Source organism: Acanthopagrus latus, chromosome 21 (genome assembly GCF_904848185.1).
Source record: "Acanthopagrus latus isolate v.2019 chromosome 21, fAcaLat1.1, whole genome shotgun sequence".
Taxonomy (NCBI): Eukaryota; Metazoa; Chordata; class Actinopteri; order Spariformes; family Sparidae; genus Acanthopagrus; species Acanthopagrus latus.
This window is the reverse complement of record NC_051059.1, coordinates 13738281-13758266: the sequence shown is the minus strand read 5'-3', so window position 1 is coordinate 13758266 and position 19986 is coordinate 13738281. Positions and strand designations below refer to the sequence as shown.

The 19986-nt window shown below is 39.3% G+C and overlaps 1 protein-coding gene across 3 annotated transcripts; it reads left to right on the top strand.

Annotated features, from left to right (window-relative positions):
• The first annotated feature begins 4931 nt into the window (after positions 1-4931).
• ranbp3b (RAN binding protein 3b) lies at positions 4932-17332 on the top strand. Of its 3 annotated transcripts, none has more exons than XM_037084546.1 (17): positions 4932-5073; positions 7539-7594; positions 7990-8026; positions 8115-8192; positions 8301-8372; positions 10685-10750; positions 10949-11041; positions 11237-11346; positions 11703-11822; positions 12275-12375; positions 12483-12558; positions 12666-12762; positions 14001-14125; positions 14219-14339; positions 15073-15215; positions 15746-15941; positions 16142-17332. In XM_037084546.1, exons 1-17 carry the CDS (start codon positions 4968-4970, stop codon positions 16183-16185), a joined length of 1641 nt encoding a protein of 546 aa, XP_036940441.1. In that variant the 5' UTR covers positions 4932-4967; the 3' UTR covers positions 16186-17332. The 3 variants fall into 3 exon arrangements, with proteins under 3 accessions (XP_036940441.1, XP_036940440.1, XP_036940442.1); XM_037084545.1 differs by having other exon boundaries at positions 4936-5073; positions 13998-14125; XM_037084547.1 differs by having other exon boundaries at positions 5000-5073; positions 7581-7594; positions 13998-14125.
• Positions 17333-19986: the final 2654 nt, after the last annotated feature.

The window sequence follows — 19986 nt, the reverse complement described above, 5'->3', positions numbered from 1 at the left end:
TGATGAATCTTTAGAGTGAAGTATTTGTTATAATAATATGTGATGTGATGTGCATAATATGTAACATTTACACATTATAATGCCAAACAATAACTTGACTTTTTTTGCACATTGTTTTGCGTGTCAATAGCTTCATGACCAACTTCAGCTGCTCTAACTTCTAGGTGAAATGTGAGATGATGTGTCAGAGAGCTCGGAAGATAGTCGGTGAACTAGCTAGCTAGCCCCCCCATTGTTTATTGTTTGTGTTGCTTGCTCATATCGGAACGACTATTCATTTTCACTGGAAATGGGTGTTACTGAAAAGTGAAATATCCCATGACACTACTTCCACACATCATCAAACTTCTTCAAAGTCCCCTTTTCAGACAAGACACTCAGCAGCCATCTTTCCATCGCTATTTTCAGGCTAATGGACCTGGCCCATATCTGAATAAACAAGACCATAGCTTCAATTTCAATGGTCACTGTGTCATATAAATAAAATCACCAGTCAATTCTGATACAAAACCTCATACAGTTACTCATACTCATAAGTTTGGTGACTTTGTCCAAAGATTGGATTAAATACTTATTTCAGAGCTCTTTAACAAATGTAAGTATAGTGGCCGTTTGTCCAAAATCAATAACTACACTTATCAAAATCAAAGAGGGCCACTTGGCACCATGGGGTCGAATCGTACGCAGGCAAGTCATAATGTCCAGTAAAAGCTCTTTCTTCTCTTCTTCTTCTTCTTTCTTCGTTTCTTCTTGATGATTTATTTTTCCCAAAAGCAAGCAAGCAAAACAATAAAACAAACAAATCTTGTTTCCTGCATGCCTCTCTTGCGCTAGTAAAAAACCATGTGCCTACCCAGGTGCATTCTGGTCCTCCACCTGCATTCATCCCTACATAATCTCCAGTGCCCAGTGCTACCAATTTACAAAGAGGACAAAAAACTAAATTAGCTAAACAAAACAAAAATATTTACCTCAAATTACTAATAATAGAAAATAATATCACCAACTGAATCAAAATAAAATTCTACAAATCAAACATTATCAATAACAACAAACAAAAAGCTCCAACAGTAAGAGTTAAATGTCTGTTGTTTAAATCAACGCAACCTTCCTTGGTTATCTTTTGCAATAGCGTAATATCATCCTCTTACAAGTAATTCCAAAAAGCGCTTTGGAACAGAAGTCTAAACATAGCATACTTATCGCATAGCATAGTTGTCATTTGCCAGCCAACGCAGAAAGTAGTGAAACTCTTATGTAACAAAGGATTTAGTGGTTGCGTTGGTGTATGATTGCGTCTGACTTTTGATACCAGAGGTCCTGTCCCTTATGAAACCTGTAATTAATTCTATCTTTTTTTAAAATCCTTTACCATAATCAGATATTGCAGACAGAAGTAATAGACTTTGTGGTTTTCCAATATTAGAATTCTTTCCGGCATCAGGATGGGGACACACACAAAAAAAGCTACGTCTCAGTATCACTTGCAAATTGTGACGCCACACCACTGCAGTGTTGCTTACAAAGAAAATTCACATGGGTATGAATATTTATGCTCATTTTATACCAAATGTGGCTAAGTTACTCTTTTTGGAGCTGATCCACTGCACTGTTGTGAGTGCAGCTTTCAAGCTACCATTTCCATTTTTATTGTAAACATATTCATTGCTGTGCTGTGTTTAGCACTACCCAGACACTGTGTTCTTCAGGTCACACTTCTCAGATGATAAGATCAAATATTATACCCACTCAACAAATGAGATGGTTTGAGGTTTTGTGGAAGAATGGTTGCGTCATAATAACCCCTGTTGTTTTCCAGTGGAATTCCTGTGGGGTTTCATCTTTAGATATTAGTTACAATCAAACGGAAAAAGGAAGGCTGTTATATAACGGAGGGTGTCAGAGGTGGTCTTCAAAGTTGCACGCATACTATACACGAGATTAGGTAGCCATTCGTACAATTTGGACAGTGTTACAGAGCCTGTTTGGGAATCTGCTACACTCAGTTGGGACATTTTGTCAAGCACAACAAGACATCTACAAACATTCAGCTTGGCTATGATTATATTCTGATCTGAGTCAAGCTCACTGGCCTACGACTAATACAAATGATGACTCACTGGTTTACAGCGGACACTGGACATTGGCTACACTGAAGATGAGAAGAAGTGAAACTGTTATGGCTCGAAGCACAAGCCAAGCTCTCCTGACAGACTATGGCATTCTGTGTCAAACAGCATAAAACACAAGCGGTGGCTTGTTTGAGATGTGCCTGAAGGGGAAATTTGCAGAATGATTCTTTCTGAAAACATTTGGTTGGTATTGTGCAACACAAACTCTTATGAAACATGCTCTACACTGTGTTCCTTACCCATAATTGAACTAACAAGACAAACAACTGGTTTATGTTTATGTGTGTTCTGTACTTGCCCCTGGTTTTCTGACCAACTTGTGTCTTTATCTGGCACATGGTCACTTTCTTACTCAAACATTTTAAAACATGTTTGTGTTGGAGGTGTTGCTTTGACCCTTATTACACAACACATGAGGATGAGAGACAGAGCCCGGCAAAAAGTAGGTTTCATTCCTCAACAGAGAGCAGCTACGATTCAAATTATTATTATCTCATTATGCATAGATGCCAGTGCCATTTTCTTGTGAAAAAAGGTTAACTTTCTATTTACCACCAGAAAAAAAAGGTTACAGAAAGGCAGTTAGGCGTTAGGGTGTGTGACAACGGATTGCGATAATGAGCCCATTCACACGCAAACGTAATGATGTTCTCCTAAAAAATCTTGAATCTTGAACATTTTTAATGAAGTACATTTATATGGTAAAAATGTACAGGATTTATTTAAAACTTCGAGAATTTAAAGCGTGGAAAGTCATTTATTTATGTTATGTTATTTTATATTATTTTATGGAGGACATGTGCATGAGATTATTTAAAGCATAATCTAACGCATCTAAAGATAGAGAATTTAAAGCACTGAAAAACTATACATTAGAACTGTATATTATGTTACATTATGTCATGTTTAGTCAAATTATGTTATGTGGGGAAAACGTGTATAAAAGTATTCGCAAACCTCAATAATTAAAGGCACTGAAAAGTATACATTAATATGTTATATTAAGTTACATCATGTTGTGTTAAGTTGCGTTGTGTTGTGTTGGAAAATGTGTATAAAATGATTCACAAACCACTGGAATGTAAAGCAGTGATCAATTAGTACGTTTTGTATGTTCTGAATAACATCTCTGAAAAGCTGATACAGACTATAGTATGTGATGTTTATGTGTAAAGAAGACTCACTGTACCTCCAGTTTTCAGTACTATTTTCCCCTCTGGTGGCAGGTTAAAGGAACCGCATTGGCTTAGAAAAAGATCCCACAGGCCAGTCAGCTCAGACAGTATGTAAACAACACAGAGCTGTTAAGAGATCCACATGAAAACAGGTGGGTCTGATAAATACTTCAAGCAATGAAGTGCAGAAACGACAGACTGAAAGGAGTCAAATTGTGAATTTGGACTTGATTACTAAGTGTCTGAGCATGTGGCACTCCTGGCTCCGATCAGAGTAAAGTGGCCTTTCCGTGTTTACAGTTCTGGGAACCAATCAGCACAGCAGAACGGCCCATCGAGGCTTTCATGTCTGATTCACAACATGGCAATAAAAGGTAGCGCACCCGTAAAAGATGAGAATGAGCGCGCAAGCTGGTGTAAACAATGCTTGTTTCAAAACATTCAGAAAGGCTTATGAGGTAGTGAATGTATTCCCCATGTATGTCAGACCTCAAGGATACACACATAATTGTTTTCAGTGGGAACAATGGCCGTCGATAAAACTCAAGATACTTCCTTTAATCGAATCTGTTTCGTAATCACTCATTCTTGAGCTTACTGCAGACCATTTGCCAAAGGGCTGTCAGTTTTTGTTTTAATTTTCTTTATTTCTCTAATTTCCATTGTGAAAAAACATCTGAAACCATGACGGTGAACATCAGAACCATTTTTTTTTTATTTCATAATTAAGATATTTTTCTGATAGTAAGGCACACCTCTCCTGTTGACTTTAAAGCTGTCAACATCCTCACTGTGAGATGGCACTGCGCCTCAATGTGTATAAATGCAGACGTGATGATGATTATCGGAGAAACACAATCTGAATCCATGAAATATGAGGTATGCCTTGTTTGTTTACCTTCTCATCTTTGGCTGTCATACTACATACCACCACCAGCACCACTACCTGTTGAGTAACATTTCTGGAGAAGCGTGCAGAGCTACAGCTGCAACCGGAAAGGAAAATAAATAAATAAAAATGAAAGCTATGTCCATGAATAGAATGACTCAGTGTGGAAAAGGTGTCAGAAAAAATCCACTGGAAGACAGACACATTTCTCCTCAGTCCATTTTATACATAATGTATAAATATACTTTATAAGTTATTTATGACCCACCTTTGCCGTTGACTCACCTGCCTCCCTGTGACATACAATTGTAGTACTTACCTTTGCTGCTAAAGATTGAGTATAAACAAAAACAAAAAATCAGCTTCACTTTTAGGTCTCATCCATCTGATATTGTTGCACTCTGCACTCAGTTTGTTCAGTCTTAGTTTAGTGTATTTAGCCATAATACCATAATAAAAAAAAGTCTTTGAAGACTTGTCTCTTCTGATTTACCCCCCCCCCCCCCAAAAAAAAGACATATTGCATCTTTAATTAATTTTAGCTGCTCTTTCCAAGGATAAAGGCATATCACCTTATTCATATTGGTATGGGCCTTGGGTGAGTTGGGCTATCCAAACAAACTTTAAGCTGCTGCTTGGGGATGCTAAAGACGCTATTTTCAATAAAGAAAACATAGTCACTGACAGACATGTGGAGACAGTATCTTTCTGGCTTACTGGGGGGCACTGGAGATGAGAGGGGGTCGCTGGCTGCACCAGTAAACGGCGGCAATGTGCTCGCCGCCACTGAAACATCTCTGCCTCAACTTGTATTATCTGCGCGGTGGGTTGTGGGTGTGTGAGCGTCGAAGTAAAATGGCGGACTTGGCAAACGAAGGTGAGTAAGTGGCAGTGTAAGAAAAACAATACTGCTTCTGTGTCGTTGTGAACGGCGCCTATACATTGTCTGCACATTTGATTGCTGGAATGAAGCTGCTTGGCCGCATGTTAACCGCGAGTTCAGGAGCTTTATAGCTTCGCGGCGTTCATTAGACTACAACGATAGCAAGCGGGCTAACAATGCTAACGGTTGGGCTGCGGGTAATACCTGGAATGCTTCGGAACGCCCTCGAATGCTCCCTGTCACTAGCTGGCTTCCCTCCTCACGCTAGCACCCGGCTATTTATAGGCTGTGTGTTTTGCCGTTTGTGGTTAGCTAAAAGATTTAATGTGAGAATAAACCAAAGCTTGCTAGGCCAAAGCGGAAAAGCTCATATATGATCTCCATGGCAGATATATGCTGTGACTTGTGATGGGAAACGTTTGTAGCCCGACATCGACTTGTTATTTTATGCAGTTAGCACTCAGTTGCATGATTGCTTGACTTACATTTAGGCGCGCAGAGAGAAAAACGTCAGCTAAGAGACGATGCTTTGGTTGTAATCACTGTTTCCTGTGTGCTCTCCATTAAGTCTAATCAGACATGTTTGTCATTGTGATGATCTGTTGACTACGGGAGAAATTAGTGAGAATCTTGCCTTTGCTTGTCAGGCGAGATGACTCATGCGGGATGGAGCGAATTAGCAAGCTAACTATAGCCAGTAAGCTAGGTTACATTCGGTGCTTAGGGGAACAACCGGTGGCGCCGACTATTTGCTGGAATGGGTCATATAGTGTAAATGCTAGCTAGTTAACATACGCCGGGAACATCTCGGGTTGCTTGAATGTCTAATATGAATAACAGTGTTGCATGCTGGAATTATTGCATTCAGTGGCCAAAATAGCTAACTGCACGTCACAGGGAGATGCAAAACCTGATGTTAAATATAGGTCACACAGCATGTTCAAGTTTTCTGCCATAAAACGCGCTCCATACATAAACAGCTTGTATTAGCAACGACGGGTTGTGTTAGAGATGGTGCACGTCGGTGCAGTAAACAATCCTGGCCGTGTGCTGTCGGCTACTTTGCTTTTACCGCATGCCTTTATGCCCCGGCAAGGCTCACAACGACAACGATGCTACACCTGCTCAGTCTAATAGGCCCAACCCAGACGGAGGAAAACCTTTGTCTGCTAACATTATAGGATTACACATCTTAGAGAGGTTACAGTGTGAAGGTAGACGCGTGGTGACATCAGTTATTACCTGGGATGGCGATTGGTTTTCGTGTTATGATCATGAAAATGGCTTTTAGCAGCAACAGCATCTTTGGTGGTGGGCTAAATAAAACTCCCTTTTTGATGGCAAAAGTAGCTATAGGTGCTGCTTGTCCATGTGGAATGGCTGAAAGTTGGATGGTTGTTTGATATATGGGTATTTACATAAGTTAATTTTACATTCGGCCGTATTGTTTTGGTATTTGAGAATTGTTCAGATTAGGTGAGCATTATGTGATCTAGGGCTGGGCAATGTATATCATTATCGAGATATGAGACTATATACCATCTGAGATTTGGAGACCATGATATCCTGATAGGGCATAAGTGTGGTATTTTCCTTTTTTTAAAGGCTGCATCAAAGTAAAATTATGTAATTTTCTGAACTTTCCAGACTTGTACTAATACTTGTCTTTACCGACTCTGTCACTTTATCCATCTAACTGATGATCATGTATCATAAACCCAGTTGTTTTTAATGTTATCTGAAATTACCAATAGTCATTCCTACAATAGTGTCATAATAAAAATACTGGGCTTATTTGGTCAAAAAATATTGTGATTTGATGGTTTTGGTGGTTTTGATTGTCTTTTATTTTAAGGCCATACTGCCTTAATGTGATCTCATTTTCCTGGTGCTCCTAATAGGATTGCATGATTAACTGTTGTATAGCCTGATAAGGAGTTGATTTCATTTTACTTGCTGATGCTCATTGAAATTACACATCGTTCAGCAGTATTCTTTTGAGACACTAGATTGTTTTCACACTGACCCCGGATAAATCTGACATTCAAATATACTGTAAGCATTTGTGTTTAACCCCAAGGGAAAATTCATAACAGTGGAGGTAATTCTTAAGGCAAGCGCCACAGGTTTGTTAAACAAAAATATCACCTGATATACCATCTGTGAAAAATGGGATGTCTAAGTTCACGTCTGCGTATTTTGGATGTCTTTTGGTATCATATGTGCAATAGGACTTTGGTGTTGGATTCAGTCCTTAATGATTATGCTTTTAGAACTAGCTTTATCAAGACCCATGTGGCCACTGCTTTTTAAAGAAGAGTATCAGGGCCATGAAATGAGTAGGCTGCAGCCTTAGCTCATTTGTTTTCCACTGTAAACTATGAAGAAGAACCAAACAGACCGGATTACTTGCTACACTTTGAGTGCTTGGATGACTAGCTTACATCTTCTCTTAACAGACAAGCCTGCCATAGCGCCCCCTGTGTTTGTTTTCCAAAAAGATAAAGCACAGAAGGTAAGTTTCTCTATCTTATTCAAGTATTTGTTTAAGCTGAAGCCATGTATTAAGATCATTATTATGATTTGCAGACTTTGTTTATTGAGTCTGGACTGCATTCTTGACACATTGCATAAGATTTGGTAGTTAAAATCTCTGATCGTTTGCAGGGCTGTTAAAAGTCTTGATGAAATGTCAAAATCTAGTGACATCAGGTACATTTGCTTGAATTGATACCACTTTTTAATGTTTCCTATTATTTCAGCTCCAGACTGAATACCACTGAGGTCAAGCAAGATGCAGACTAGTGTTATTTTTTTTGAAGTGGCCGTATTCTTTTAAATAATATGAATGACCAAGACTACTCTTTTGGAATTAATATCAACTAAAAAGCTCATTGTGTTCTCTTGTAGCGATCTGCGGAGGGCTCAAGTGCAGAGGATGGAGAAGGTAAATCTAAATGTCAAACCATCTACTTTCTTTATTAATATTATCTTTCTCATAGATGTATTTATTAATATTTTGTCACCATTTCCAGATTCAGATAAAGACGAGGGAAGCTATATCCCCCCTGTGAAAAGGGAAAGGACCTCATCGTTCCCACCCCCACATTCTGGTAAGGGCACGTGGTGACTAAGCAGAGCATTTGTGTATTCTTGGTTCTTGCTTGTGGTGTACACATTGATTTGTATGCTGAGTGCAATGCCTGTTTGCTACTTTGCAGTTCCCAAGAACAATGTATTCATGCCCTCAAGTTTCTGCCAGTCTCCGACTGGGAACTCTGACTCTGAGCCAGGTGAGGCATCTAGACCGCCATTAGTTAGTCTTCACAGCTTAAAGCCCCCCTGCAGTAAAATCTTACCTTCAATGGTTAGACATATCGACAAACCTGATAAATTGACTGAGATTGGTAAAGAATAACTTTTGCATTGATTGCGTGATGATTTGTGAACATGTGTTAAGGATTCCTAATTTCAGCACATAAGTAGCTGCATATAAGATGTCAGTGAAGGTTCACATGTTGTATTTATACTTAGGAGCTAAACCGCTAAGTATCTCCTGCGGAGGTCTGACATAATTCAGGAAATGGATGGAGGAAAATGTGCAGTTACAGAATGCACAGCTCAGCGTACTACTTGTGTTAAGCTTTTGGTTTAGGTTTGGTCATTTCAAAAGAATTTGGTCTTCCGTTCTTTCTGTGTATGGCTGGACCAGTGGTCTGTGGCAGTTTGTGTCATGTGTTGCAAGTAAAACATGCAGTATGCCCAGCAGAGAGAGGTGAAATGTATTAGTTGCATTCGTTTGGGTAATTTATTGGTCAGTATTAAATGAAAAACAATTGGCTAAAGATTAGCTTCTCAGAATTACTGGTAGTACTGGGAACATTATGACCTTGTATGACCTGTAGTCTTGCCAGTACATAATGTAGTTCTGTTCTGGATTATGACTATGTGAACTGCCAGGTTGAGCTGAGAAACAAATTCTGCGTTTACAAGCCAAATTTATGATGGCAATATTGTGAAGAAAAGTAAGCTTGATATTGGTAGCTACAGATGGTTTATTGTTGTAAGACGCCATAGTGTCATGTGCTGGTTGTTGGCTGCAGTTTGTGTAGTGCTACTGAGTCAGAGGAAAGCCTTAGACTGTTTTGTTTCACACTGGTGGGCTCCTGTGTCTTATCTTGCCTTGTATAGACCTTACATGTCCTATAGCCATTCCCACATTAGTCGTTTTGTATTTGTGAAAAAGCATTTCATTCTCCCAAATAAGAGGAATACAATGTTGCTTTCGGTTTGTGTCTCAAATTGCTGGTTATCCTCTGTGGGTCACACATACAGTGTATGGAACAGTTGGTAGTATGCTGTTCACCATTTCAGGCAGAACATTTGTTTTAGACATGCAAAGACATTCAAAACCGATTAAAATATTTTGTCGATGAGGCATCTCAGTCATATTTGAATGTACACAAATTCACATTACTTAAAAACAGGCCGCAATTTTCACTGTGTTATATAGGCAAGATGAAAATATGGTAAAATCACAACTGCAGTGGGACTTACAAACTGTGTAATATGTGAATTATTTGAAGTGTAAGTTTTGTTCATAAGATGTCTTATTTATTTTTTGCTCCAGATTGCTTGCTTGTTTTGGTTGCAGGGATGATGTCACCAGTTAAAGGCAGAATGAGTAGGAAAAGTGTTTGGACTAACTCAAAAGTAATCCCTCTCAGTCATCACTTGTGACCCACTGGAAGTGTGTCCATATTTATCTGCAGAGACACTGATCTGTGCTGTTCTTTTCTCAATATGCTGTTTTCAGGATGTTTCTGGGCAGCAACCTCTTAGAAGTGGGTGTGTAGCACCCAGCCAGTAACCAATAGCAGGACTGTTAAAACAGTAACCAGGTGGTAGCCTACTTTGGGCAGTGTTCTGGCAACTGCAGTCAGGGGGTATGTAATTCTGGTGTTGTTGAGCCAGGGAGGAGAGGCAGACCCTGAATGTTGCATTTACAAACCACAACAGACAAATCTTACTCATTCTGCCATTAGCACAGCTTTACAGAGAGGAGGGGGCATCTACTTCAGCAAATAAACAGAACAATTGATAACAATTTTTAGCATAAATTTAGGATCAATCTTATAAGTATGTGGTGATTTTGTTCATTTGGTTAAATTGCAGTTTAGTTTTCTTTTGTCATTGTTTTTCTGTACAGCTTTTAGTAAAATGAAAATGAGGTCTAGGTTGTTAAGTTTTCTTTTCAATATTGATGTTCACTAGACACGGTAGTGAACCTGGTGAAAGGAGGATGCACTTTCTGAAAGTGCTTTCAGGTTTTTGCTTTAGCACTGATTAGGGCCAGGTCATGTCGGGCTAATAAAGCCACCGACATGGAGAGTCAGTGGTAGAAATAGATCAGAGGCCCTAGAGCCCGCCATGTTACTGCACAAGAGTTGGATTGCAACTCCTGAGGCTCTATAAGGGTTGCTGTGGTAACAGGCCCTTTGGTTAGAAAGGTGCAAAGACAGAAGGAACGTACCCTTCAGAAGTTGCTGTGTGACTCTTGGATCTTTTTTTAATGTCTGTCTGCTCTTGTGTTCCATCTCACCAGAGGAGAAGCCTATGGGATTCCGTTTAAAGCCACCAACTCTCATACATGGACAGGCACCAAGTTCAGGTTGGTGTTTGAAGTCGAGAGCATTCTTTGTTGTTTTTCACACACCGACTTTATTGAAATGGAAAGAAAGACTTGAATTTGAACCTAGCCTTGCACCCTTTTTATATGCCCCCTTTTTAGAAATGGAACATCTCAACATGTAGACACAGAACATCATACTGTATTTGAAAAGTATGAGACAAGTTGGTTCTTTTTCAGGTGTCCCAAGTCAGAAACCTAAGGAACAGCAACGCAGTGTCCTCCGCCCTGCAGTTCTCCAGGCACCACCCTCTAAATCACATATAGAGTCCAGTGAGTGCAGCTTAGAATTATTCTCAGTCAACCTGTAACATCTTTTTTCCCTGACTTCTCATTTAATGTTTAATATTGTTAACTTCCAGAGTTTGTTTTCTGCATGTGCCTTTCACTCTAAATTTTCTTCAGCACAGTAAATAAATACAGAAAAACCCTGTAAATGATCTTTGTCCATTCTGTCTGTTCATTTAGATTCCAGCTGTGGAACCAATGGTGTGAAAAAGTCATCAGATGGGGCACCTGGGGCCCAGTCCCTCTTCCTGAACAACACAGAGCACTCAGCCTCCTTGGCCAAGTCACTGGTTAGGAGTGGCCTAATCTCTGCGTATTATAATCAAGGGCTTGGTATTAAAAAAACAATGCCAGTCAGCTCAGTACAGGCTTTGTTTAAGACATCAGAGAGTGTGGGAAAGTATAAAGCTGTGGGTCATTTGCAGAAGAGCTTGTTTTCATGCACCTTTTAGTAATGGAAGTATATTGAGTGTAGTATTCACAAAAAGTTATGCAAATGTTAGTTAGAATTGCTGTATTGGAAGTGACATTTGTTAGTAAATATGCTTTTATTCTGTTCAGAGCAGAAAAGTATTGTTGGAGAATTGCCATATAGAAAAAGAAATGTAAAGCTGACCGTGTGCTATTTTTTTGGTTCCCATTTCAGAAACATGAAAATGAGGAAGATGGAGCAAGTGGTAACAAAGATGGAGGCGGAATAGAGAAGAAGGAGGCAGATGTAGCAATATCTTTTGTGTTTGGTCAGAATATCAAAGACAGAGCAAAGGTAGGTTGTTTTCCTCTCTTACACCTCTGCCTGCAACAGTGAGCATGCAAACTTGAGGCGAGAATGTGTGACAAACAGAAACACAGTTGAATTTGGCAGACAGAGAAGCAGGAGGGTTTTTTAGATGAGTCTGAATATTGAGTTGCCTTTTTATAGGTATGTTTAGTAACATTACGAACAGGGTCTCAGTTTCCTTGCCTAGAGAATTTCCTGTTGTTTTGTGATTCCGTTTCCTGATTAGAGGTGCATTTCCTGTGATGTTTGTACAATGTCTAATTAGTTTTTTTTTGTTTTTTTTTAATGATTTTGTTTGAGGATGTGGTCAGTCTGCAGCTGTTGTGTTAAAGGATTTTCATTAACACAGATTAATATACCTTTTGTCATCTTACTTGTCTTTTGGGTCGTTTCTGTAGGCATAACTCCAAATTTAATTAATTTGTTTGCTACTCTAGTTGGAAGAGAACAGTACAGAAGGCAAGTCAAAGGATGGTGTGCCACTGGACTCGCAATCAGAGGGCACTAATTATTTCTTACAGTACATCTCTACCCCAAGGTAATGAAATTGTGTCATCATTTGAATATTTATAGCCATCCTCTTTATTCATGATTAACTTCCATCCTCTCACTAATGTTTTTTTTTTTACTTTCCTGTCCTTTCAGTTCAAAAAATGCCACAAACAGTACAGACAGTGGGGCAAAATTTGTATTTGGGCAGAACATGTCCGAACGAGTCCTGGTGAGTTAGAGCTTGTTGGGTAGTGAGTTTACTGTCTGCCACAATGACAAATTGCCTAATGATTGCGCTTTGAACGAGTGCCAATGATCAGCTTTGTTGTTTTTCAGAGTCCCCCGAAGGGTGAGTCCTCAAATGAGGAAAATAAAGAAGTTTCAGCTCCCCCAGCTTCAGAGCCATCATCACAGGAAACCACCCCAGAGAAGGGTAAAGACACATAGCCACTTATTGTTGAATACAAGTTTCATGTTCGACTTGATGACTGATATTTTTAAGTCACTTGGCTACATTCAAGTGATGACAGCAAACGAGAAAAACAAGACCTGGGACAGTCAAATAAGCAGTTCAACAGATACACTCACTGAAGAATGTCTACATTTCCTCAACAAGTTATGTAAAGTCTGTTAATATCTGCTTAAAATGTAGTTGGGCACTTGTGTTTGATTAGCACTCCATAAAGAGCTGTGGGTGTAATAAACACTGCACTTTGTGAGTTGAGATGCATCACTAGTGATATATCGCACATTTCCCAGACAGTCTGTCTGTAAGTACTATCATTGAATTTGATAACTCGAGGAGTAGTGGTACCTTTTTTCTTGGTTGTAAAGCCATTGATATAATCATATCTTGTGACACAAAGTTAAGTCTAATTCTAGACCGCATGTAAAAACAACACCTGTCGACCAAATCAGATAATCAGAGTCCCTGTTTATTCTCAGCAAATGCTAATAACTCCCAAACAGAAATAAGGTACAACAGATTTTATTCCACATCTGCCCAAAGTGTGAAGAAAAAATAATTCAGATGAGAAAAAAAGGTCTGCTTGTTTTTAGGAGAAAAACAACACAGTATAAATGCAAGACTTCATGCTGTCTGACCTGACCTGATAAATGTTTGTCTATACTACTGTTTGTAGTATAGTAGTTTGTACTGTGTAGCTCTGTTTTGGAGAATGACATTTCCTTTAGTTGGTTTCAATCATGATCTCATGCTTTGTATCCAAGGTCAATGTGTGGAAACAATTTCATGTTCTTATGCGAAACATACAAGGCTACGTCATCTACAGAGATGATACTGTACATGCATTTTTTGTGTGTTTCAGTGACTCTTTGTATAGTGACAATGAAAGGAGATTCAGCTTTTCATGGCTGCTGCATTCATAGGCATTTATTAATGTTGGCTTAGCAGTGAAGTGGCTCTTCTCTGCAAATGATCTGCAGCAGCCTGTGCAGCTTCTGTGTTAAGTGATGGAGTGCCAGCCTGGGTGCTTCATGATCGCCCTTCAGCGCCAGCTAGCACAAAATCTACTGTGCAGAATGTCGTTTGTGTGTCAATATAAAACATCTTCACAGTGAGAGGAGACTCTCAAACATCAATTTTTGATGAAAGCAAATATCAGTAACCCAGTTTAACGCTCACAATTTAACTGTTTCTTATTTCAGCAGTGAACAGTGTGTCAGAGTCTTTGGAGGAGTCTGCAGCAGCTTACACCAAAGCCACAGCCAAGAAGTGCATCTTAGAGAAGGTCGATGTCAAAACTGGAGAAGAATCAGAAAGCAATGTTTTACAGGTAGATTATTAGGTTATTTCTTGATTTAACACATGCAGTAAATAATGGCAGAAAGAAGTTAAATTCTTGTTTCTCGTCTCTTTCTTACTTCAGATGCAGTGCAAGTTATATGTATTTGAGAAGACTGCTCAGTCGTGGATAGAGAGAGGTCGAGGTTTGCTGAGGCTCAACGACATGGCATCAACAGACGACGGCACGCTACAGTCTCGTTTAGGTAAACACACCTCACAAATGTTCATGTGTTCTTGTGTATTCATTTTCATGGAAGTTGAGAAAGGTATATTAACATCTTGCTGTGAAGAATGTGCACAGCTTCATTCATTCATGGTTCAATAATTGAAAAGTGCATAGTAATGTTTTAAGTTGAATGTTTGTGCTAGACATGGGATGAATAGATAATGCTTTCAGCTACTTGCTACCTGCTTTTCAGTGCCACTGTTATTACAATACCTGACTTTGAACACATGGGGGAGCCACTCCTCTGTTAAACATGTATGTAGCTTAGACACCACAGCATGCTGTTAAATACACTAATGGTGGAATGTGAAGCATGAAGTGTTGGGTCATCAAAGAAAGAAAAGAGGACAAAGCTTTCCTGAGAAGTGGATTTTTAAAGGCTTTTTGGCATAACCCCAACTGATTTCAGACCAGAATTGCATAGATTAAAATCTTGACACTTTATTTACCCTGGTTAATACACATATAATTAGTTTTCATGGCAAATAAAAAAATCCTGTCACTTTTTGAAAGGACACTTGCTGGCACTTTAGGACTATAGTTATTCCTCCTATTAAGAGTATATAATTTATCTTTCTTGAACATAACTTGCAGAGCTGAGATCATAGATTCAGGTAGACTATCTTGGACTACAAATTATTATAGTCAAACAAGTGGCTGCTTAGGCCTGTGGTTCATTTTTTTGTGTTTTTGTGTTTAAACCCTTCCAGTGATGAGGACCCAGGGCAGCCTCCGGTTGATCCTCAACACTAAACTTTGGCCCCAGATGCAGGTGGACAAGGCCAGCGAGAAGAGCGTACGAATCACTGCCATGGACACAGAGGACCAAGGGGTCAAGGTCTTCCTAATATCGGTATGTATTGCCAAACATTATACTAGAGCAGGCCATAAAAATATTTATGTGTGTGTCAGAGAGAACAGAGAGCAAGAAGGCGCCGCGCATTATTGTAACTATTCTGCAGAAGATGAATATTGTAACCGATTCAAATATTCAGTGAATATGTAGAATCAGCATTTCACCAATCAACAACCCTATTTAATTTGCTGGAAGTTGCGAGAGCCAGGTAACTGTCCTGAGTTAGAACAGTCTCAAACTTTGGAGGGTGCTGAGATACTGAGGCACGAAATTGGAATCGGGGCCAAATTTAAGATGGGCTCATCTTCATGACAGGCCTTTATACTGTATTTTCATATTCAGTAAGAAGCATTACTGCTTCCCGATCAGCTCCTGTTTTGCTTGAATTGGTGCAAAATTGGGAAACATCTTCATGGAGCTTTGAGTTCCTCCACTGATCACAAGATATCAATTGTCTAATGTAAATAGATGAATTATGTTGTTTTTGATGTGGCTGAATGGTCTCTCCCACTTTCTCCTTTTTTCAGGGTAGCTCTAAGGACGTAGGTCAACTGGCTGCAGCGTTACATCACCGTATCTTAGCCCTGAAGAGCAGGGCAGAGCAAGAGCCTGAGACTCCAACAACAACCATCCCTGAGGCTGAGGTACCGCAGTCCAACGAGGATGACAGCGATGAGGAAGACAATGCCTCTGCCTCAGCTTCCGCCTCCACTCCTGCTACAAGTGAGTGACTTTTATCCTTAATGTGTGTGTTTCAACATTCCATGTTTTACTTCCTTAAAAGTCAAATGAATGTGGTCATATGGAGTGTTGGTGGCGTTTGAGCCTTCATTTTGCACCAGGTTTTTTTTTTTTTTTTTGTGATATACATTCACACCACAGAAGGAAGAAAAAAAAAACTTGCTGTCACTTTCTTCCTGCAGGTAATTCAGAGGGAGGAGAGAGCCAGGCAGCAGGAAGCACATAGCGTCACTCTTGGACAGCCTGCTAAGATGCTGCTGTTGAGGCATTTTGCTGTAGGCATCTCCATGGACACCCCTTGACCAACATGGGTCCTCCAGACCAGTACTTTTGGATATTAGAAGTCTAGCTCCAGGAAATAACCCCTTGTGCCGGAGTGTCTCACCCAACTCGTGCAGTTCATCTTCTCTGCATTCAGCGTAATATCTGGAGTCTTTTCTTCCCTCCCTCTCCTGTTTTGTGTTTTATTTTTGTTTTCGAGTATTTTTTTCCTCTCCCCGATAGCAAAAATAAAGACTTCAAAGCTTTGGTTTGGGACTTTTCTGCTCATCATATTGATGAGTGTAAGGGTGTATTCCTCTACATTTTAAAGTATGGCACATGTTAAGACTGCAGTTTCTACTTTGGGACCTTTTTACTCACTCTACAGTTGTATCTCTGGACGCCACACATCCAGAGGAGCTTCATTCACAGTGTATTTGACTAGTCATGAGTCCGTTGTTCCTACATTGAGCCCAGCCCTCCTATTCCCCCCATCCCAACCAGTGCGTGCGTTTTGGTTTTGGCAAATGTAATTTATTTTGGATCATCATTGTCATGAGGCATCTCAACACATATGTGCCGTTTGTGTTGGCTAGCCAAGACCACTCATGTTGTCATTAATAGCAGTTTCTTATATTTCCTATTGACCTATATTATACTGAATAAACGAGTGAAACAATGCGACAATGTGACTTAATTATGTGAGGACAGAAGAGCAGAAGGATTCACTTCAGATTATTCTCTAAATTAATCAGATGCGTTAGTCATTCACCTTGTGTTTTTTTAAATTCTTTTTTTCCCAAGTCGAGAAAATTTAAGTCATCAGTCTACATTCTGCATGTAACTGTTATTTCTTTTCTTTTCAGCATCCCAAGGGTTTACTGTGTTACATATTTTTTTATTTTGAAAAATATACAAACTTTTTATCCATTTACATTTGGAAATCGTATTGGAATGAAGACTTAACTTCATGTGTGGAAAATTTGAGTGATAACTGTAATACCTTTTTTGAATGTCATGTACATTTGAATATATTATCATTTAGTAGCGCACCATGTTTTCTCATCTCCTCCAACTGCCCCCTTTACAAAATAAACCATTTTGGACTGACATCTGGGATTGTTCCTTCTGACGCATGGCTCTCTGTGCAAGATACGAACTTTAAAATCCAAAGTCAGAGTAAGATATCAATGTATGGTTTTGACATAGTCTTCTGTGGCTGTATTAAATCAAAACAACAGCTTTAGACAGGGAAGGTGCTTCATCTGTTTTGTATTCATGTGTTGGATCTGGCCTACAGGTTGATGTATGCTGTGCTCTGACTGCATCGGGCAGGAGTTGGAGCAAAACTTGCTTATGTGCAGTGTGCATCATGCCCAAGGTCATGAATTTTTGATGCATGTATCTATCAAAACAGCCCGACACAATCATATACATCCAAACTAGGAAACATAGTTGCTGCTCCCAAACTCTCCTCCTTATCTACATTTCTGTGGTTACTCTATTTTTCTATGGTGTCTCCTGTAAATACGTGCGGTCGGTGGTCTAGTGAAAGTCACAAAATGAAAATAATTTTAACCTTACAGGGACAGTATGCAGAATAAATATGCATAATTTTAAGGGGTTTTCCATGAAGTGTTTCACCTCACTTTGATTTCACAAACTTATAGGAACTCTTTGTGAGCAGCTACACAAGTGAAACTTTGTGGAAATAGAAAATAGAACTTTTACAAACTGGAGCTTCACACTGCTTTTTGGGAGGAAGAGAGGGAGATAAGAAAAAGGAAGTGAAGGGTCTACATGTCGCAAACTACAAACTATAAGGTGAAACCAAAAATCAAGAGAAAGCCAGAGAAAACAAACAGCAGTTGCCTCACCTGTAATATTCAGCCAGAAATTCCTACTCTGAGGATGTGAACTCCTCCCAGTGGTTAGAGGGCATAACAACATCGTGCAGAGGGGCCTGACCGTGTTGTTTTCTGTAAGCCAAAAGTCAAACACTTAAAATCAATCCTTCAATAGGAAGCCAATGGAGAGGAGTGAACTTAAAACTGGAAGCGTGTGATCCAAGTTTTATTGCTGTTAACGCCCCGGAGCGGTTGGAACTGAGATAGAGAGAATTCTGTGAGGCGAGTGAGCAAGTCAAGTCGAGGCGTGACTAGTCAAGACTAGGTCGAGGACGGGTCTGGCTTTTGCAGCACTGCTTAATAGGAAATGGAGACCTAGTGTGAACTAATGTGATTTTAAAAACAAGTTTATTGGGATTAGATTTGATAACAAAGATTTTTTGTTATGAATGTGATGAGGTCTTGCGCAACTTCTCGGGATCTAGGCTGACAGCACGAGGACGCCGCTGTCAACAATCGAGATGTCATCGATCACGACACAGGCCGACAATGAAACCTTGATGAATTTATAAAACAATGTAAAGCAGAGAGCAGAGATTTATTATTAGCATGAATAAATCATATCATACAAGGTCACCACATTTACAACATGAATGAAAGTCAGGAGCTGATGCTCTGGGGTCTGTTCGTAAAAACAAAACAGGCTCCCCATGTTGCATTTAAGATCCCTTGAAGTTTGTGAATTTGAGTGGGAAAAAGTAGGCCTTGAAATATTTTTAATATAAATGGAAGTTATTCTAAAAGATTCTGTAAGATTCTAAAAAGGTCTCGAGTTATAAAAAATTGGGTCCTTGAATTTGAGGGCATTGGGTATAGAAAGTTCTTGAAAAGTCATTGAATTTGGTCTTCAAGAAGGTGTGGGAACCCTGAAAACTCTTGCAGATCCCACAGGTACCAAACTGATTTCTGTTCTCCCACCTTCTTCTTCTACTTTATCTTCTTTTTTTACTGTGTTGATATTTTCAATAACCACATCAGCAGGTTGACACAGTGTAGGTCAGTGCAGGTCACCTTAGTACCCATTTCGTCACAGGGTGCACGTCCGACACTTCAGCAGCTCAACTAAGGAAAAATTCAGGAGAAATTCCTTTCTTTCTTTTCTTATGTGTTTAGGAAATTCAAGAGATTCTTTTCCAACAGTGTGTTAGTGTCCCTCATTAAAAAAAAAAAAAAAATGAAAAAGACTTTCACTTGTTTTTTTACACAACCGTAGAAAATCCTCCTGAGAAATTTCAGTGATGAAAAAAAAAAGGGATTATCCTGGCAAAACTTCACTTCCCCACTAGTTCTCAACTCATAAACACAGGAGAGACAAACATTTGATCAGACTTATTACATGGATCACCAGAAAAAGTTCTGTGAAAAAAACTGTGAAAAAGGCCCGTCACAACATCTCAGAAATAAAAAATGTTTTCAAATGTTTTGTTCTGCTAGATCAGACAGTCCAAAACCTCAACATAATCAGTTTCAACCATATGAAACAGAGCCAAGCAGAAAATGAAGCGGCTACGAGCAAAGTTTTAGAATTCCTGCTTGAAAAGCCACACGATTTATAGATTGGCTGTAAAAATAGTTGCAGAAATTAGAGGTCAAGCCAAGGCATTATTTTACCACACTGCCTCCAGCTTTGGTTCTGACTCTGGAAGCTTGTTTGTATACATTTCAGTTTCAAGTAAAAAAATATTGGATTTGTGTTTTTCCAACAGAAAGATGACCTTGTAACCTTGAATTGATTGTCTTATTTCTTCCTTACCCATGTATTATTCCCATCTCCTCCAGTTATCTCCAGGCCTTTTCTCCCTTCGTTTTCCTTCTGACATGCTATAAATTCTTCATACTGTAATTTGTATTCTTTTTAT

What these genes read in the sequence shown, in the direction of transcription:
- ranbp3b (XM_037084545.1), top strand. Translation starts at nt 4,968, where the DNA reads ATGTGCTCGCCGCCACTGAAACATCTCTGCCTCAACTTGTATTATCTG. An exon ending in CCTCCTTGGCCAAGTCACTG is followed by an intron (nt 11,347 to 11,702) that starts GTTAGGAGTGGC and finishes TTCCCATTTCAG; the next exon opens with AAACATGAAAATGAGGAAGA. An exon ending in CAGAAAGCAATGTTTTACAG is followed by an intron (nt 14,126 to 14,218) that starts GTAGATTATTAG and finishes TTCTTACTTCAG; the next exon opens with ATGCAGTGCAAGTTATATGT.